Raw genomic sequence first — 19,799 nt, forward strand, 5'->3', positions numbered from 1 at the left:
AGAAAGGTGTTTAAAAAAGGTTAATTTTTAGTTGAATGAGTTGATGAAAGTTAAAAGAAACCACTTAGCAAAAAAAAGCAAATCTGATATATTTTAAGTCAAATAAAATTTTTTTTCCGGTTAAAAATTGTTTTCTTTGCTTTTTACTTAATTTTCGATCTACTAATTTTAAGAAATTACTGTACGACATGATTTACTTCCCTAATTTTATATTAATGTGTATGTTTTGAGTTGTACTTATAATTTTTAAATAATTAAGTTAAAGAAAAACTAAGATGAACAAATCGATTTCATGTATACGTAAGATGATACGCCAGAAATTAATTTAAATTAATGGTTATATTTTATAAAATAATTTTTTGAAAATGATGAAAAAGTGTTTACAACTATTATTAAAAAAATATTGCTTTTTTTTTCTTAACAGTAGAAAAGAGACTAACTTGTATGATTAAATTATTCGATCATTTTTGCTTATGTGTTCGGAAAAATGATAATTTGCAAAAGATGTATAAGAATTGAGCTTCTTACTTTTCAGGAGTTTAAAATCAATTTCAACAGAAAGTATAGAAGAAAGATATAGAAGTATGCAAATTTAAAAACATTGGGTCTAAATTAAAATTATGGTTCAGATTACCAAAGATCATTTATAATCATAAAGGGTATTGGAGTAATTGTTTTATAAAGCAAATTTCCTCCAAAATTCAGTGTAACAATTATTCTACAAAATAGTGAAATTCTTGAACTATTCAATCGTGTTATATTTTACTATCATCGAGTGTTCCTAATATCATTTCCTAATACATATTATTGTAATATTTAAAATGATTGTTTTTTTAAATTGAAGCTTTCAATTCTGAAGATACAAAATATTTGTTGAATTTTTAGAACTTCCTAATTAGGGATCAGATATATGAAAATTTAATCGAAATTTCACATTATATGAAAATAGAAAAAGTACAGAAGAACTCAGAATACAAAAATACAAAGGCGTACGAGGCGTTAAAGAGCGCAGAGAATTTAAAATAAATCAAAACCCGTTGTATGATATTAAGTTAGATTATTAAATATGAATGTTTATGAACTCTCATAAGGTGTTATTAATTCTGAATGAAATTATTTATTTTTTAAATATTTTAAATTATTGTAATAGATAATTTAGCTATCTATGATAAATTTCAAAATGAGTTCTTCTTAAAAAAAATGTCATTTTCCGGTAAAAGTTCATTTAAAGTTTATGTTCAATAATGTCAAAGAAATTTACAAAATGTAAAATTATAATAAATAAAATTAGAAAAAAAATTTATCAATATTTTAAAAAGGTGAACGAATCAATTTCGTATACAGATATCTAATTTCATACTAAAAGTTTATACACCTTCAGTCCAAATATTTTATAAATTTCTTTTTTTGAATTTGATAGCCTTGTTTAAAGAAAAGAATTTAGAAAATTTATTAGATAATTTATTTGCAAAAATTTTGAATAATTTTTAAATTAAGATTAAATAACAATGTTCTATTGTAAGTATAAGTTTATAATATTTTCTTTTGTTGTACAGTTTATGATATGGTTACAATTTGGCACAATTAACAAAGCATAAACTAAGCGAAAATTTAGCAATTTATATGCAAAACTATACGGGATGGGTCGTAGAAAATAAATTTTTTGACTAAATTTTTAAAAAAATCAGTGCGTGCAAACTAAAAAAAAATCTTTTCACATTTTACAATTTTTATATTTAGTGAGCGATTTCTTTCTTTTTCTTTGCCTGTATTTTAAAATCAAAAATTCTGAAATCTGTATTTTAACCCATTTTTATTATAGTACTCAGTTATTCAGTTGAAATTTTGTATAAATACTTGCAATTGGTTTTTGATGGCATTTCAAGGGATTCTGAAATCTAAATGTCAACTTACTTATTACCGTCATCTTTCAAACAATTAACGGTAAATACTAATGTTTGCTGGGTCATCTTTACAAAGTTACACTATTAGAAAAGTTATTTTTTATTTTATTTCTTTTTTGTACAATTACTAAATTTCTTATAGCGTTAGTTCCCAATTTTTTAAACAAAAATATATCAGAAAAGGTATTCACAAAACCAAGATCAAACCAAGCGGTAAAACTAAAATGATTATAGATAAACATCTACAAAGCAAACGAAAATCTTAGTTCCTTGAAATTTCTCTTACAATTTTTTAACTATTGAAATCAAAATTACAACATCGGGATTATTATCAGAAATATCACATGTGGACATATGTAAGTATGTGCATTTGAATTTATTTTCCTTAGTTAATTATACAATTTTTAATTTTATAAGAAACGCGACTAAACTTCAAACAATTTCATAAAATTTTCGGCTTATATTAACATGAACACAGGATATGATCATAATTTCATTAATAAAATCCCAAAGGAAAGCGGAGAAATTTAATTGTAATACTCATAATAAACACTTTTGCAAAAATTCATATAAATTTTCAGATCACATAATATTCAGTCAAATAAGAGATAATATTTTGACAAAATAATCCAATTATTTCCATATATAAAAATCTCAAGAAACTCATTTTAATGACAGATTAAATTTCATAATAATTAAAATAAAAAAATAAAAACAAAAAGAATTCAAATAAGGTAAAGTAAGGTAATTTCGTCATGTTAAGGGACTTTTTCGGTTTTTTAACGATGTATTTCGAAGAGTTAATGTGTGTGCAACAAAACTATAATTTTTTGTTAGTTTGGAATGTTGACAAAATTATTTTTAACTTTTTCAGACAGTTACTTTGTGAATTATTATATTTTTTTAAATTTTAAAATATCTCCAAAAGTCATGTAATTTCGTCAGCAAAAACTTTGAGTTTTTAATTTCGTCATGTGGAGTTGCTAATATCGTCATGGCAAAAAAAAACTAGGTTTTCATACAGTTCATTGGACTAAAATAAAAAATAATGCAAATTTAAACTGTGTATATCATAATTAATAACTATCCGGCAACAATTTTGAAAAAAAGCATGACAAAATTTGAACAATTCAAAAACTATGTAAAATTTTAATTTCGTCAGCACCCTATTTAAGTATTACATTCCGCCGCCTCACAAAATATGATTGTAAATAAAATTTTAGTAAAAATTAGTTTTAAATTTAATAGTTTTTTTAGATATTGTACAGAATTGTTATATTTGTCAAATTTAACATTTCAATTTCTGTTTTTCTCGTGTTTTTATCATTATTTGTAGAAAAACTTTGGCAATCTACATTTTTCGTTACTATTAAAATAGATTGTACCGGTAATACCTAATAAAATATAACTGACGAAATTTTATATTTTGGCTAGAAACACTGTAAATAAAAGTTCTGCATTCAATTTTTTTTAATATTTTAAGTTTCAAAAGTAAATATTCATATTTTAAAATGTTTTAATAAACCACTCAATTTCGTCATTCTGACGAAATAATCTCCAACTCCAAACAATTTGGTTGGTAATTTCGTCACTTAACTTTTATTTTTTAATATTTCACTTTTTCAATTTTTTTCTTATTAATAATGTTTTTTTAAGTTTAATTTGTCAAAATATAAGCAAATATGTAAGAAATTACACATATTTCAACAGATATACCCTTAAGAAACTTTCTACTTTTCTTAACGAAAACACTAAGAAAAAGCAAAAATTTGCCCCGGTATTTTTTTCAGTAATTAAGAATGTCTTTTAAAATTAATTTATTTTAATTTTTTAAAATTTAAAAACGGATCTTCTCACTTCAAGTATATTTAAAAACAAAAATGTTTAAAGTTTAATGAAAATAGATGGGGTTTCCTAATATTTGACAAATATGTGAAGGAAGTGCGACATATGACGAAATTAAATGCACTGACGAAATTACCTTACTTTACCTTATTCTTAAAAAATTTGGAGCAATAAAAATTTAAAGAAAAAAATTAAATGCGAAAGTAAAATTTCATTCAAAAATTCTATACAAACTGAATTTAATTATACACACATATTATAATTACTTATTGTGTATATTTACGTATAGCATGATTGAGTGAAGGGTTCAAGATAATGGGCCCTGTAAATAAGATATATGAAGTGTGTATAAAAAAAATGATAAGATCATGTGAAAAGTGAAATGCCCATGTATGCTCATATCACGTTCACATAAAAATTTTTAAAAAATATATAAAAAAGCACTATAATTTTAATTTCCATATTCGAAGCTTAAACAACACTAAAAACAAAAACAAATTTTTTTTTATGCCATCTTCAAGCTTTGTGTCCTACTTTCATTAGCTTGGAAAACAAAAAAACTGAAGTTTTTTTCGCTGAACTCAGTAATTTTATTTATATTTTTTTTTTGCTTTTCATAATCGTATATACTTCTAAGTATGTATTATGTAGATATAATTATTATTATGCATATTTACATATTTACTTTTACATAATTACAATAAAAAAATGTTGGTCGAAAATAATTGATGTTCGGTTTGAAATATCAAACTGAAATCTAATTGAAAATCGGGCGAGTTTTTTTTCGGAAAATATTTTATTTTAAGAAAAATTTCTTAAAAATTATTTTTAAGATTATTGTCATTTAGTTTACATTTTATTCTTTAAAACAATTTTTGTACAAATTGATAAAGCACAAAGCTAGAGCCAAAAATAAATTGTCTTGACACGGTCAGTTTCCCTAAAACCTTATTTGGGAGTTTAAAAAAATATTAATATAAAATCGGAAAAAAAAGCAAATCCGACCAAATTTCAGTGCCAACTAAAATTTAATAACAATATACTTAACTAAAGCAATTCTAAAGAAAGCAAGATAATATCAAAGATTGCATTTAAATGAAACCAAAACTTACTTCTATAACTACATATAAACAAGTAAGTTTCGTTTAATTTAAATTTAGAATAGTGGGATTTAAAAAAAACCGTCATTAATTCAAATTACAATATTTAAATCTATAAATTTTACAGATTACTACAATAAACAAGGTGTAGTTCTAATAAAATATTACGAACGGTAATATTTTGCAAAGCGGGGTCTCAACATCAAACATTCTTTTTTAATTTATTTGACGAAAATTAAACTAATAAGAGCTATTAATTAAACTTTGAGAGAAATATCAAACAAAATTTGAGAAAGTTTACATATCGAATTCGAATTAGATCCAACAAAACTTATAAGGAATATTTAATGTCTCAATCCGGTCTACAATTTTCAGCCACAAAACTATTACCAGCAGAAGATTACTGTAGCGCATATTTGATTTCATTAGATATCCTACAAATCACCAGATCAACTGTCCAATATATCTTTTGTTTTTTTTTTTGTAGCTGACTCTTCATTTTTTGTACTATTTGTACATTTTGAGATATTTAAGAACTTAAAAAATATAAACAAAATTTGTTAATTTTGACCTTATTTCTATTATACAAACTTCCAAACATTTCGAACTTTAATTTTTTTTTTTTATGATTTGATTAATAAAAGAAATAATATTATATTTTTTTTATATTCATTTTACCTTTTCATATTATTATTATTTTTAATTTCTTTCTTATAATCTGTCAGCGGGTATCAAATGTAATATTATCGCCTTTACATGATAAAAATAATGCGAAAAGATTTTTGATTTTTTTAAATTTATAATAATATAAAAAATTAGGTATAAATGTCAAATGTATAACGGTAAGCCACCTTACGCCATCTTTATTTTGAATTGATATATTGTATAAGAAAATAAAATTAAAGCATAATGAAAGGGTTACGATTGTAAATTTTCATGAATTTTTTTATTTTGTTTTAAATTGTTGTAACGGAATTATATAGAAAAAGCGGATGCTAGCTTTTATTTCACTTTGTCCCGTACCTTAAAATCATTTACATACTAATTAATTAATTTAGTTGATTATTAATTTCTCATTATCTTACGAAAAAAAGAAACAAATAAAAAAATTAAAATATTTCTTTAAAATTGATTAAAAATTTTGAAAATATTAAAAAGAAAAACCGACTCACATTCAAACAACGTATTTACTATAATTAAAATTTAGACGAAAATTAATACATTTTCAAAGTATTCATTTAAAATTGGAATTCTGTTATATTAAAGATGGTTATTATCACGTCATTTTACTGAACATAAAAATGTAGCAGCATATTGTCTTATTACCTTAAATAATTAAGGTAATATTATAGTGTTAAAAGTTAGTTTTTAAAAAAATTAGAAGTTTTGCTATTTCTTAAAAGTTTTGGTAAAAGTTCCTTTAAGATAAAGTTATTTTCTGCACGAAACTTTGGATGCGAAAAATTTAAATGTTAAACTCTGTTATGCCCAAAATTTATACACCCACTTATTCTAAATGAACATTCCTCGAAAATATTTTGATTCAAGATCCTTTTTGGATTTTCGAATTTCGGATTCTTAGGTACAATGGAACCAAATTTCAAAAATGTTAGTGAAAAAAGAAAATTCAAAACCTTTCGCATTTTTTTTAAAGGCCCTTACTGAAACTTTTTAAATATTTGCATAAAAAATCCGTTTCAATAGTATTGGGGGATTCAAAATACCAAATCAAATTCATACCTTATTCCATTCTCAAGTAAACATTTTTACAATTGGTAGATAATTGCGCAAGTGTAAACGGTAAGATAAGCTTAAATTTGATTCTGAACACTACTTTGAATGAAGAAAATATAAATAGAGTCGAAAATGTTTTCTTCTTGGTTTTATATATCTGCATTTCATGTAGCTCTATTTATGATGTATAAAAGATTACAGAGGTCTATACAGTTATAAACCACTTGATATATATAAGCTACAAGCTGACTTGATTCAAATTAAAATTTGCCTTACTGTATCAAGCTGTACGAATCTAAGAGTCATATCCAAACGTAACATTTACTAAAAATGAAATACACTCTCTGTGTTACTCACTGCTTAATTGAGCAACACATAGAGTTTTATAATTATTCAATTAATAGAAAAGGAAGTTTAAAAGTTTCCAATCAGTTTCTATTCTAATTTATGACATAATATACATATGTATCACCCCTGAAATAGCGATAATTTGACTGTATAATTAAATTAATTAATAATTGAAATTTAAATTGTGGCAAAAATCATCTGTTACACTTTACTAATAAAAAACCATATTTCTTATTATTTAAAACTGTATTTTGTTACAAAATCAACAGTTGGCTCTTGAATTACATTCTACATTGTATATATGCATATATATTCGTATTAACTTATATTCTTATTATTAAATATTTTTATAAATATATAAGCGACAATTACAATTTTATATATGTATGTACAAGTTAATTTCAAAGAGCACGCGAATATCTATAATGTACAACGGTTATTATTGTTAATAATTTTCATTTTTTTCTATATATAAGTATAATTTAAGTATAATAAACTCACCATTCGTAAAACTGGTATATTATTAAATTTTAAAAATAATCTTTTTCTTTATACTTATAATTATTTAATTTTCTTATGATTTTGTGATTTGTTTTGGTTCAAAATTAAATTTTAAAATTTATTTCTTAACAATAATCACGTGACCAAAGTAATCACAATAAAATGAACATTGAATTTTATTTATGTTAAACAAAATATTGAAAAATTGAAAATTAACAAAAAAAAAACGTTGTTATTCACCAGGTTGTATTCATGCTTGGCTTTGAATTCAAAATCTACACGAAAAGTTAAAATTCTATAATATATTCGATGTAAAAAGAATAAAGTAAAGCGTAGGAGAGTGCCCCTTTATAACCTGCAACATAAGTTTTTTTTAATGTATAACATGGGATATATGTATACAAACATACTTATACTTGTATTTTAATCTTATAAGTACTCGTATATACATAATATTATATAAAATGTCTTACACCTGCTGTATATAATATAACCGACTTATAGAAGAAAATATATATGTATGTGTATAATATATGTATATAAAATATATATTCATGTACATATATATAAATTTTTGAAAAATTAACATGAATAATCAAAAAAATTCCTATAAATGCAATAAAAACAGCTTTCACTTCACCTGTGCAACGTTAAAACAAAAAAATATAAAAAAAAAACAATTTAAAAACAAAAATCCGCGAAAATTGTCAGTTACTTTTTGACTATAAACGTTAAAAGTGACGTAAGTTGATTGCACATTTTTGTATTTTTGTTTTTATTCATTTTTTCATTATTGCTGCAAGAAAACCAAAAAAAAAATTTAAAAATAATTTGACAAACAAAAATAAAAAATTCTCAAAACGATCAACAGCCATACAATAAAGATTTTATAACATGGCAGAATGTAGCTGGATTATTGCAATTCTGCTTAGCTACAAATAGACTTACACTTATAATAAGTATGCATATCAAATTGAAATCTAACACAATAAAAATATATTTGAAATATATTTGACTTGAAATGAATAAGTTTATGTATACAAATGTTTGTATGTCTGTAATTTATCGATGGCAATTTTGCAAATAATAGTACATTAGTCTTTCATCAAAATAGCATTTTTGTGCTAACGTTTTCTTCTAATTTTTCTAATTCGAGATTGATTTTAAACGAGAGTTTAAAACCTTGGAAATTTAATTTAAACTTAAGAACGTATTTAACTTACTAAAATTTAAGAGGTTCGGGTTCTGGTTAATATTTAGATTTCTGTTTAAATCCTGATTTGCATTTGGATTATGGTCCGAATTGGCATTCAGATTTGTATTTTATTTCAATTGTAAGGTTACGTAAGTATATGCATACAGTCAATCTTTTATATATCATTAATTCAGCTTAATATAATAAGCCCTTTTTGTAATAATATTTGAAGACTAAAAAAATTACAGGGTAAATAAAAATCACAAGATTACATACAGAGTAATAAAATTGAAAAAACGTAGCACAAGCCTAAAAAATTCTCTTTAATTCAATAAGAATAAGAAATTTCAGGTGCCTTATACTTTAAAGCATTGTTAAAATTGTTAGCATTTGCAGTTAAAAACTAAATCTTATTTGAGTTTTTCATTGGCTCGATTTATTGAGAAAAAAAACTTGAACCGAATAATAGCAAAATTTTTGGAAAATTGGCCTTTTTTGGCTTTTTATTTGTTTTATAAGAATTGAAAAAATGAAATACGTACGTTTGCAAAATCACCATCGGGTATATGCATTTATTATTTTATTTATATGAAATCATACAACTATATTATGGGCATACTTATTTTATACTACAAATTTTGAAAATATTGCGAAACAATGCGACACAAAAAATATAGCGCTTTTTTTAAGACAAAAACAGAATTAAAAATCTTAAAATTTCTAATGATTTTATTTTTATTTTTTTTTTTATAAAATCAAATCTCAATAAGCAAAAATATATATGTGTATGTAATCTTACAATGTAGCAAGTATCAAGTTGAGGTAAGATAAATAAATAATGTTGCTAAATAAAAGTGTAAAATGCGAAATTAATGGAGGTGTACGCGGTACAAACGTTCCCTTTTTAATACTTTTTTTAGGAAAATATTACGTAAATAGTTGTATACACGAATATTAGAAACTGAGAAGAGTATTACAAAATCTATGATTGTTATTCTAATATCTATGCTTTTCTAACAAAAATTAATTAAATAGCAATTAATTATATTATTGCCTAAACGTTTTCTTCAGGCATTCTTATAACGTTTGTATTTCATTAAATTAAATTATAAGTGATTCAATCATATATGTACAAATTAACATAGAAAATTCATTTACCTATATGAACATTTTATTATTTTCATTTATTAAAAAAACTTTTACCAAGTGAAATTACACAAAATTTTAATCAGATTACGTGATTAACTGAAAAGATCTTAAGTGTATAATTTTATTAATGCTATTTCTACTTTATATTCTAATAAGTATAACTGAAAGTAATGCTAAGTAAGTAGTATTGCATGGCAATAAATTTATATTGCCTGAAATAATAAAAGCCTAACTAAACTGTTTCACATAAAATTTACAATTAAAGTACCTTTAATCATAACATATTAAAACTATAATTACGATAGTATAACAGAAAAAAATATTATTATATTATACTCATATCTTATTATATGTTAAATATAGTTATTAAAAATTTAATGCACGAATGAATGGAAATTTTGTTAATAAACTTATTTTGAATTTCAACGATAGCAAGATATTTTCCAAAATACCGCTAAAAATTTCAAATCTCATACATATATATGTATAGCCAAAAATTATATATACTTAACAGGCTTATTTTGTAAAGATCCAAAATACTCGTTGGTTATTGTATTAGATGAAATCGAAGGACAAAAGTTTATTTCAGTACATTCATACTTTTAACTAAAAAGTGAACTTTCATGAAAGTCAGTCGAAGACGAAATTAAAATGCAGAAGCGTACAAACAGGCAAACTGATAGACCAACGTTTCCTTAAAAATAATTTATTTACTTTTTTCAAAGCTACAGAAGGCCATTTTGACTGAAAACTTAACATAGGAAATTTATTGTGATCACAACACCACCTTATTGTTTACACAACAAAACTTCAAAGATGATTAAATGTTTATTAATCACATAAATGCTTGAAATTTCTAAAAATAATTTTAAAGGATCTAAATTATATTATACCTGAAACTGTTTCAAGTGATCCATAAATATTGTTGTTACAAAAATATTTAAGTCTTAGGTTCGTAAATTAATCTGAAATCTATGGCAATCTTAAGTCTATTAAACTAGACTTAAGATTGCCATAGATTTAAGATTGCCATACAATACTCAAATAATAACTTTGAGTATTTTTGAACACCACCAGTAAAAACTAATTAATTGTATCCTATAGTTAGGAATAACAAAGCAAAAAGTATTTAATTTTTTATTCGTATTCTCGTAAAATTTTTATTCTTCATTTATCTTATACATTAAAGGATTTGAAAACATAACATTAAAAAAAAAAAACAAAGAAAAAAATTGAATTTAGGACCTCTAAAGCTTGAAAAGTTTTGTTTAATGATCGATGACAAGAAAAACTTGAGAGAAAAATACAAGATAAGTTTTTCATTTTTCATTTTCTTGTTTTCTTTTTAGTTTTTCTCAGTTGATTTATTTCGACATAACGTGATCAAAAGATCAATTATTATAGAAAAAGAAAAATAACTTTTTTAGAAATTCAATTTTTTTTTTTTGTTTTCTTAAAACATTAAAGTATTTTACTAATGCACTTAGCGTTAGATGAAATTTCAATTCAATATCTAAATATTTAAACATACAAGCTAAGATAAGCGAATTTAAGTACACTTATATATACATACACACACAATCATTCGCATATACACTCACAAAAATGCTTGTTTTTAATGCATTTTAAATTTGAAAATTTTTTTTTTCTCTATTTAAAAGGAAAAACTTTAGGTTATTTTCGGAATGGCTTAAAATTTACGTTTTAAGAAAAAAAAAACTTGTACAACTCAACAAATATAGTGCTATGCATTACTATTGTAAATTAAACAATAATGAAATGAATGTACATATACAAACTGATTTTTTAAAAATGAAATCAACTCTAAAATGTTACATAAGTGATTTAAAAATTACAAAAAAAAAATTGTATTTACCTTAAAAATAGACAAACATAAAAATTGCATTTTATGCAATTTTAGATCAAAATCAGTTTTACTAAAATTGAAACATTGTACATACACTCAAATAAAAATTATGTTAGGATTTAAGAAATTAACAACAACAAAAATTAAAAATTCATTTCTCAATTTAGTAAACATTGTTGTTGATTAACAGGAATTCAAATGGTTCATAACTCCTGTATTGAAAAGTGCATTTTTGCACATATTCGTTATATTGGAATTTTAGTAGAACAAACTTCAAAATATTATTAATGGAACAGTAATAGAACATTATCTTGAATTCGAAAAAGACGATTCGAAAAAAGAGAGCTGATCATACAAATATTTAGATGAAGAGGCGGAATAAAAATAATGTAAGTTTTCATTAATTTATAAGGTATGACTCTCACATTCATCTGCTTTATTTTGGTGTCTTACTTGGGTTAGAATTCGCACATTATAACAATAATAAAAATTAACAATAATATAACAATAGTAATAAGTTAATTTTGAGTATGTTATTATATAGATTATCTAAAGTGAAACAAAATGTTATAGATTATATAAAGTGTTATACTATTCGATAAAGAATGTAATTAGCAAATATTAAGGACTTTAATAATTCAAGTGTTTCCGAACAAGTTTCAATTAAAGAAAGCTTGAATATAATAAGCAAAATCCAATACTGTGGATTAGACATTAAAGAAATTCAAAAAAGATTTAGGTATATGTGTGTACACGTATGTCTGTAGAATAGTTTAAATATTGAATATAATAGATTTGCTAATTTTCGAATCAGCCAACCTCTAATAAACTTTAATATGAACAAATAAATAAAATATAAGCGAATAATAATTTTATAGCTTATCGTTTGTATTTAATGAATTATGAGGTTTTTTGAATATTTTGAATTGAACGGTGTTAAATTAACTTTCAAAAATTTTGGTTAATGTTTGACTACTAAGTACTTAAAAATTTTGAAAGTGGGCAACATTAATTATATGTGAAATGAAAAAGGACAACATTAATTATGACTTTTTTAAGCAAACTTAAACACAGCTTTTTAATAAGTGAAACTCTCTATAAAAAAAATTGCTTTTAATTCATTTAATTAAATTTAATACATCTTCAATTATTTAATCCTCAATTCGTTTAAATATAATTACTTCTAAATTTGCAATCGGTTTTGATAAAATAAAATTAAATATATTTTTAATTTAGAGCAACACTAGATTTCTGAACATAGAAAATTTATTAATAATATTAAATTATAAGAATTTTATTGAATATATAAAGATAAAGTGTAAAATGAATTATTAAATTAAATAAAGAATAAAGAGATATGTGTCCACTGTAAAATAAAATTACCATTTGTGACGTTGTTTTTGAAAACTAACATTATTTTATGGGTTTTTTCAAATTAGCTCAATGAAATTGTTGGAAAGATACTTTTAGATTTTGACTCCGAACGAACATGATATTCTTTAATTAATCAATTTATAGACCTAAATAGGAGAGACAAATACTCAATTTCAATAGTTTATTATTATTTTTAGTACGTGATAAATTTAATTCACTCTATTAATCCCATCAAATATATTGGACTTTTTATAAAAACTGACAATAAATGTAATGAGTATACGCAATATTAACAATATTTTGTTTAAATGGTACATACATCATTTATATCAAATTATATAATATATAGATACATATTTTCAAAAAACACGATATGATTTATTCCAGTTATTTTAAAATAAAGGATTATCATATTACCCAACTATTTACACTTTGCTTTATAAAATTGTGATAACAAAATATCACGTTTAAAAAAGCAAATGTGCATGTGCATTGAAATATTTTCTTATTATTCTTTTTTCAATCTAACAAAAGAATAACATTCGAAAAGAAAACTATTATACGCTCACGGATGTAGTAATTTTATATATCAACGCATTTTTTCTTATATGTACATACATATGTATGTTATATACAATGAATATTATGTGTTTGTTAGTAAATAATATAGGCTTACCTTTTTTAATTAGAACATGTGTTTCAAGTTTTATCCAAAAGATTTTCTTTTTACTTTTTCTTCTGATATTTATTTGAAAATTTTGTTATATAAATTGTACATTACAGTTGGTTACATTTTTTTTTAAAACAACAATATTTATTTTTTGTTAAAATTTGTCTCAAAATTATTATTTTTGATTAAATAATTTAATTTATAATTATTTTGTAATTTAACACACAAGAAAGTAGAGAAAAACGAAATTTTAATGTAAAACTAAAAAAATATTATTTGATTTTCTTTTTTTTTTGAAGTAAAAATAAAATATATGTAATTAATCTTTTTTTTAAATATTTGAATTTGTTACAATTATAAACAAAAACTTGTAGATATAGGGAAAAGACAAAAAACTATTTTGTATTTATTTGATTTTATTTTTATTTTTATTATTTTTTTTTGTTAAACTTTCTTAATATTTAATTTTATGGTCCAATAATTATGTGCTGTTTAATTTTTTTTTATTTTATTTTTGATTTGTTCTTTTTCTTTCTAAATAAACATTATTTAAAAAATGTTATATATAATTTTTGGTTTCTTAATATTCACGTGCAATTGGTAAATCATTTCATTTCATAATAATTTAAAATTAAATTTATTTATTAAATAAATATAACATAACTGAAAATTTTGAAACTAAATGGTTTTTCTTCCCCAAAAAGAATAACAATGTTAATTATCAATCATGAAATAAATACAAACCAAACAATAATTTTACTATTAAAGATTAAATTGAAATTTGGAAATGTTTGCATTACAAATACAAATTAAAAATTATCAAAAATTTTTTAATAAAACTGATTTAATTTTTAATTTAAATGTAAATAATTAAAAACTCAATTATATAATTACATATAGATACATATTTTATATAATATATTACAATAAATGTTAACAACCATATAATATTGATTTTAAATTGATTAAAACATAAAAATGTATTAAAAACTTCCGGGTTTCTCAATCAATTTCCTTCACAAATATTTTTATTAAGATTTGGATCTTACTTACATATTTACGTATACATATAATTTTAATATATATAAAAGAATTTGCAGAATGTTCACGTTACTATCATAAATGTAATAAAATCGTATAAAAAATTTTTAAAAGTAAAACTTTCTATGTTCTTATTATTTATGGTTTCCTTCTCTTATATTTTTTCTCTAATAATTTTTTTATATTTAAGTAGCATATTAATTCTCATATTAAAAGTGTAACTTCTTTTCACATAAAATATGTATAGCTTTCTGTAAATTATCAAAATACACACTGATATTACAACAGAAAAAAAATTAAAAACAAAAAATATGAAAAAAAATAAAAGATAAAGTAGGTTTCGATATTATTAAATTTATTTTTTCTTTTCTTTTTTTCTGTTAAGTTTTCTCATTTAAAAACATAAATTTTCCAATTACTCTTAATAATAACGTCTTTAATGTTTAACGTTCGAAAAAGAACTGAAAATTTTTCATTCAAAGGTAAAAGAAAAACAAAATTGTTTTTTTTTTTCTTCTTCTTTTCCTTTTCTTAATATTTATATTTTACTTTTTTTTTATTATTATTCTTTTTTCTTTCTTGATATACTACATTATTAACCATTGTACTCATATTACTCTAATATAACCATGTCAATTTTTTATCGTATATACCACACATACTCGTACATACCTATATAGTGAAAATTTTTATTCACCGGCTTACCACCAACTGACCAGTTACAGAAATGAAAATAATATTATTTATACATATGTATGTATATACAATAATATAAATAATAACGATGAATGCATATTTTATAATTCAACTGGTCGTATAAATTGATAAACGGTTACTATATTGCTGCTACTGTTGCTATTATTATATTTATACATTATTAAGCACATACTTATATAAAATCTGCAAAGTTTTTTTTTTAAATATTAACTAGTTTATTGAGAGAAAAATTTTTTTTTAATAATTTTCTTTACATACATGGGTTATCTTTTTGTACACAAATATCATACTATGCATGGTAAATGTTACGTATGATGTAGGATATTATAAAAAACTTTAAATATTACAGATCAAAAGAGAGTTACGAATAAATAAAAGAAAACAAAATGTTTGTATTTATATTTTATATTAACTCAATATGCATATAAATATGTAGATGCATCATATTATTTACATATATGTATTAAATTATTATCATTGTACAACAGTGTCTTTAAAAATTAATTAACTTATATTTTATTCACTGTTTCTTTAAGAAATAACTTTAAGAAAATGTGATTGAATTAAAAGTTTTAAATACTAGCTTTTTTTTAATTAATTTATATTTAATGTGATTTAAGGGTATAAAACCACATTTATTTTTATTCGTTATGTTTTCTTAAAAATCGTTAATAAAGCTATCAAAAATATTGGGCTAAAAGCAATTGCATATATTAACGTCTGAAATGTAAAGTAGAAAGAAATGTAAAATGCAAGACATCATTAAAAAACACAGTCGTGTTTAAGAAGAAATATTCACAGTAAAAATATTCTTTAGTTAGACTATAAGCTATTTATTTCGTGAACTTCTTTCTAAAAAATTTAAGCAATAATTAATTTCAAATATCGAAGAATAAATATATATGCATATATTATTATATAAGGAAATTTAAAAATGAACTATGTTACAATAAAAAGTAAAACTTGGTAATGAAAAAATAAAAGATTAAGGAGAAAAACTTGACCATAGCTCATTTAAAAATTTATAAATTAAAACAATTGCCAATAAAACTGCATTAAAGTTGAGACGTTAAATATAAAAAAATCTCAATTTTAAAGCTTTCATAAAAACAAATGGAACATGTGCAAGTATTACCCTATACCTAATCAATGGAATATTTCTCAAATTTAAGTTATTACCACCAAATATTTGTTTAAGTTTTTATTGCATTATTCACTTATATTTTAAAAACACAAGTACTATGTTAATATTATATTCATTAATATTTCTTTTCATTTTTATTGCTGTTACAATAACAAGTAAACTCAATTCAAAAAACAAAATAATTAAAAGTTTATGAAGGTATCATTCCACGATTTCTTTTCCATGATGCTCCAGATTTCCTATTATGATTAGCCCTACTAGACTTATTTACTTCTTTTTTATGTCTATTATTTAATGTTTTTTCATCTTGGCCTTGACCTTTAGGATTTCCAACAACATTTCTTGATTGATTAAATTTGTTACCACTAAAACCGCCACGATTATATTTAGCTGCCCTTTTAGCTTCATAACGTGCTCTAATTACTTCAGGATTTTCACAGAAATCTTTACTTGTATCTCTCTTTTCGTCATTTTTATTATCCCCTTCATTATTTTCTTCAGAGGATTCATCTTCTTCCTCATCTCCATCATCAGGTTCGAGCTCATCAACTAATAAATCTTTGCCAATACCAATTCTCGTCCTATTCAATTTTGATTCGCTGTCAGCTAAGGCATCGTAACTGTCATCATACTCATCGTCGTATTCATTATCTTCACATATAAGATCATACTGTTGATAGCGTTCTTTCAAAGCCTTAACGTGACTTTTATCATCTAACAATTGTTTCATATTTTTTGGTTGATTAGGAAAACCTTTATTTGCTTTTATTATACAATTAGGATTATCATTTGTCATTATATCATATTGATCTCCATCAAATACATTGTATCTTTTAATTCCAGTTTCCATAAACAAAGTGTCTTGCGGATCTGGAGGTATCAATACTTCTTTTCTGTCTGCGGTTTCTAAATCAGGAGGTAGGTTTCCTTCTAAAATAGCAGCAATTACTTGTTCTGAATTATCATAGCGAGATAAAAGTCGGTTAATAAAACCATCGCCCAAGTCCGGAAATACTTCCTTAACTGCTAATATTTCTTCTTCAAAGATTCTATTGTGATTTTGCTTTGTACTTTCATTAGTAGAAATCTTAGATGGTTCAGGAGATACAGATTTTTTATCTTTAATAAAGTAAATGTTATATTTTAATTTAACTATACTTTTTAAATATATTCCATAAAAAAATTATTAAATAAAATTACTCAAAAACGTACCAAGAATTTTACTGTTTTGATTATCGTTTTTAATCATATCTAGTAAAAACGCTTCTCCTTCACTTGTATAAGCTTTGAAAATAAAGTCAACTTTAAAATGATCTCTAAATTTTACGTTTTAAAGAAAATTAAAAATTTTAGAAGAATATAACAAATAATAATTAGCACAAATATAAATTAAAACACATTTAAATTGGAAAATATTGTGAATCAGAAAATCCTCGTGTCTAACAATATTTGTAAAAGGATACAAGTTAGGGCAGGCCTGTTTTAGAATATCGATATCTTGTTCTATTGGGAAATAAGTTTGAAAATCAATAACAAATGTTCTGTCAGCTAAACATTCTGTTAAAGTTGATATATAATTTTCAGCTTGTTGGATACTTTCCTCTCTAAAAAAATAAAAATATACATATATTTGCATAATGTGCAATACATATTGTTTAATATAAGAATCTCAATTGCGTCCTTAGATTGCACTTACGGGTTTTTTAAAATATTCTCAATATGAAGATTAATAATCACTTTAAATGTTTTCAAGAACTCCATTCTCGCTTTATTCAAATAAAGCAAACTACTTGAGTTTGAATCAATCGTATAAATATTTTTATAAAGCAACGGTATAGCATTTTCGTAAAATTTTGATATGCTGAAATAAAAAATTTTTAAATGCACAAATACGAGTACATATCACCTACCGATATTGCTCGTGATAGGTGTATTTATAAACTTAAATAATTTTAAAAGTTGAAGAAAACTATCTACCTTTGTTCCATTTTTAATTCATTGCATATAGATTTCGCTTGTGGTAAGATCTCTGTTAAGATGCTAATCGTCAAAGCGCAATCCAAAGTGTATAAAGCTAAATCATCTAGTGTATTAATATCCGGACTATTTTCATCGACAATTTCTTCCGTTTCCGTTTTTCTTTGAATAGTTTTTAGTGCTGTTTGAAAATATTGAAGACTTAATCTTAAATCATTTAAATACTTTGGTTCAATTCTGAAAATAGTTTGAATCACTCTTGATAACATTTCGCGATTTACACGTCCGTAGGTAATAATTAAATCAAATATTAAAGGAATAGATATTATAAATTTAGAATATAAAAGTTCTTGTAAATGTTCTTTGGTGATCCATTCTTCTTCAGATTCCTTATTCGTGATTATTCGACATACGATTCTGAACGCATTATTATAAATGTTGAGATAAGCTGGTAAAACCTTTCTGTTTTTGGTTGCTGAACATATGTTAATATAACAAGGTGTCGCCTCCTGAAAGAATGACAATATCGCCTCCATGCATTTTTTATCATAAATAATATGAGACCAAAATCTGAAAACAAAATTATTTTCTTTAAATCTGATGCACTGTCATAGAACATTTATTACTTAAAATGAGGAAGTTTAAGCAAAAATTCTAAATCCTTGTTGAAATAATCAGCCTCACATAACCATTCTGTTATTGCAGTTCCTTCTTCTATTTTACCTTCAACAATGGGTAGCGGTTTATATTTTGTATAACAACGTTTTTCAATCCAATGTTCACTCTGCAAAAAAAAAAAGAGTTAAATTCATGAAATATCGAAGTTTGTAAAGTTTTTACCAATGCTGGAATTTTAGTTTTTACACCATCATATTTCACGGAAAAAAATAATTTATTTAAAGGCAGTTTTGCAGCGTTCTAAAAGGAATACAGTAACCATTAAAATCATAACCGTAGCCAATGTTACTTAAAATCAATTTTACCAAAAACTCCACTTTCTGCACCATAATTAATACTTTATTATAAAATTATATTTTTAATTAAAACAAGAATTCTTAAGATTTAATTGTTGCGTTTCTTTAATATTTGGAATTTTACTGCACCACTTCAAAGAAACTATCAAAAATGACATTTTAGTTGCCAGTTGCCACCTGTTTGTTGTATACATACTTATGTATATTTGTGTACAATGTAAATAAATACTTTGAACTGATTCGTTGATTTAATAGGCAG

General features: G+C 23.3%; 2 protein-coding genes across 2 annotated transcripts in view; both read right to left on the reverse strand.

Moving 5' to 3' along the window:
• Positions 1-13,800, reverse strand: part of LOC129619000 (uncharacterized) — a 98,063-nt gene extending 84,263 nt beyond the window's left edge. Inside the window, exon 1 of the mRNA XM_055534045.1 lies at positions 13,694-13,800. The gene's annotated coding sequence lies outside the window, so the exon portion shown is untranslated. The remainder of the gene's footprint in view (positions 1-13,693) is intronic.
• Positions 13,801-16,483: 2,683 nt separating this feature from the next.
• Positions 16,484-19,707, reverse strand: LOC129618932 (activating signal cointegrator 1 complex subunit 2). Its single transcript, XM_055533961.1, has 8 exons — positions 19,550-19,707; positions 19,407-19,484; positions 19,193-19,350; positions 18,567-19,136; positions 18,286-18,450; positions 18,053-18,193; positions 17,802-17,905; positions 16,484-17,708 (listed from the first exon to the last, which is right to left on the reverse strand). Exons 1-8 carry the CDS (start codon positions 19,571-19,573, stop codon positions 16,780-16,782), a joined length of 2,169 nt encoding a protein of 722 aa, XP_055389936.1. The 5' UTR covers positions 19,574-19,707; the 3' UTR covers positions 16,484-16,779.
• Between the last annotated feature and the right edge of the window lie 92 nt (positions 19,708-19,799).

This window comes from Condylostylus longicornis, unplaced genomic scaffold (genome assembly GCF_029603195.1).
Source record: "Condylostylus longicornis isolate FDR11 unplaced genomic scaffold, ASM2960319v2 ptg000010l, whole genome shotgun sequence".
NCBI classification, from domain to species: Eukaryota; Metazoa; Arthropoda; class Insecta; order Diptera; family Dolichopodidae; genus Condylostylus; species Condylostylus longicornis.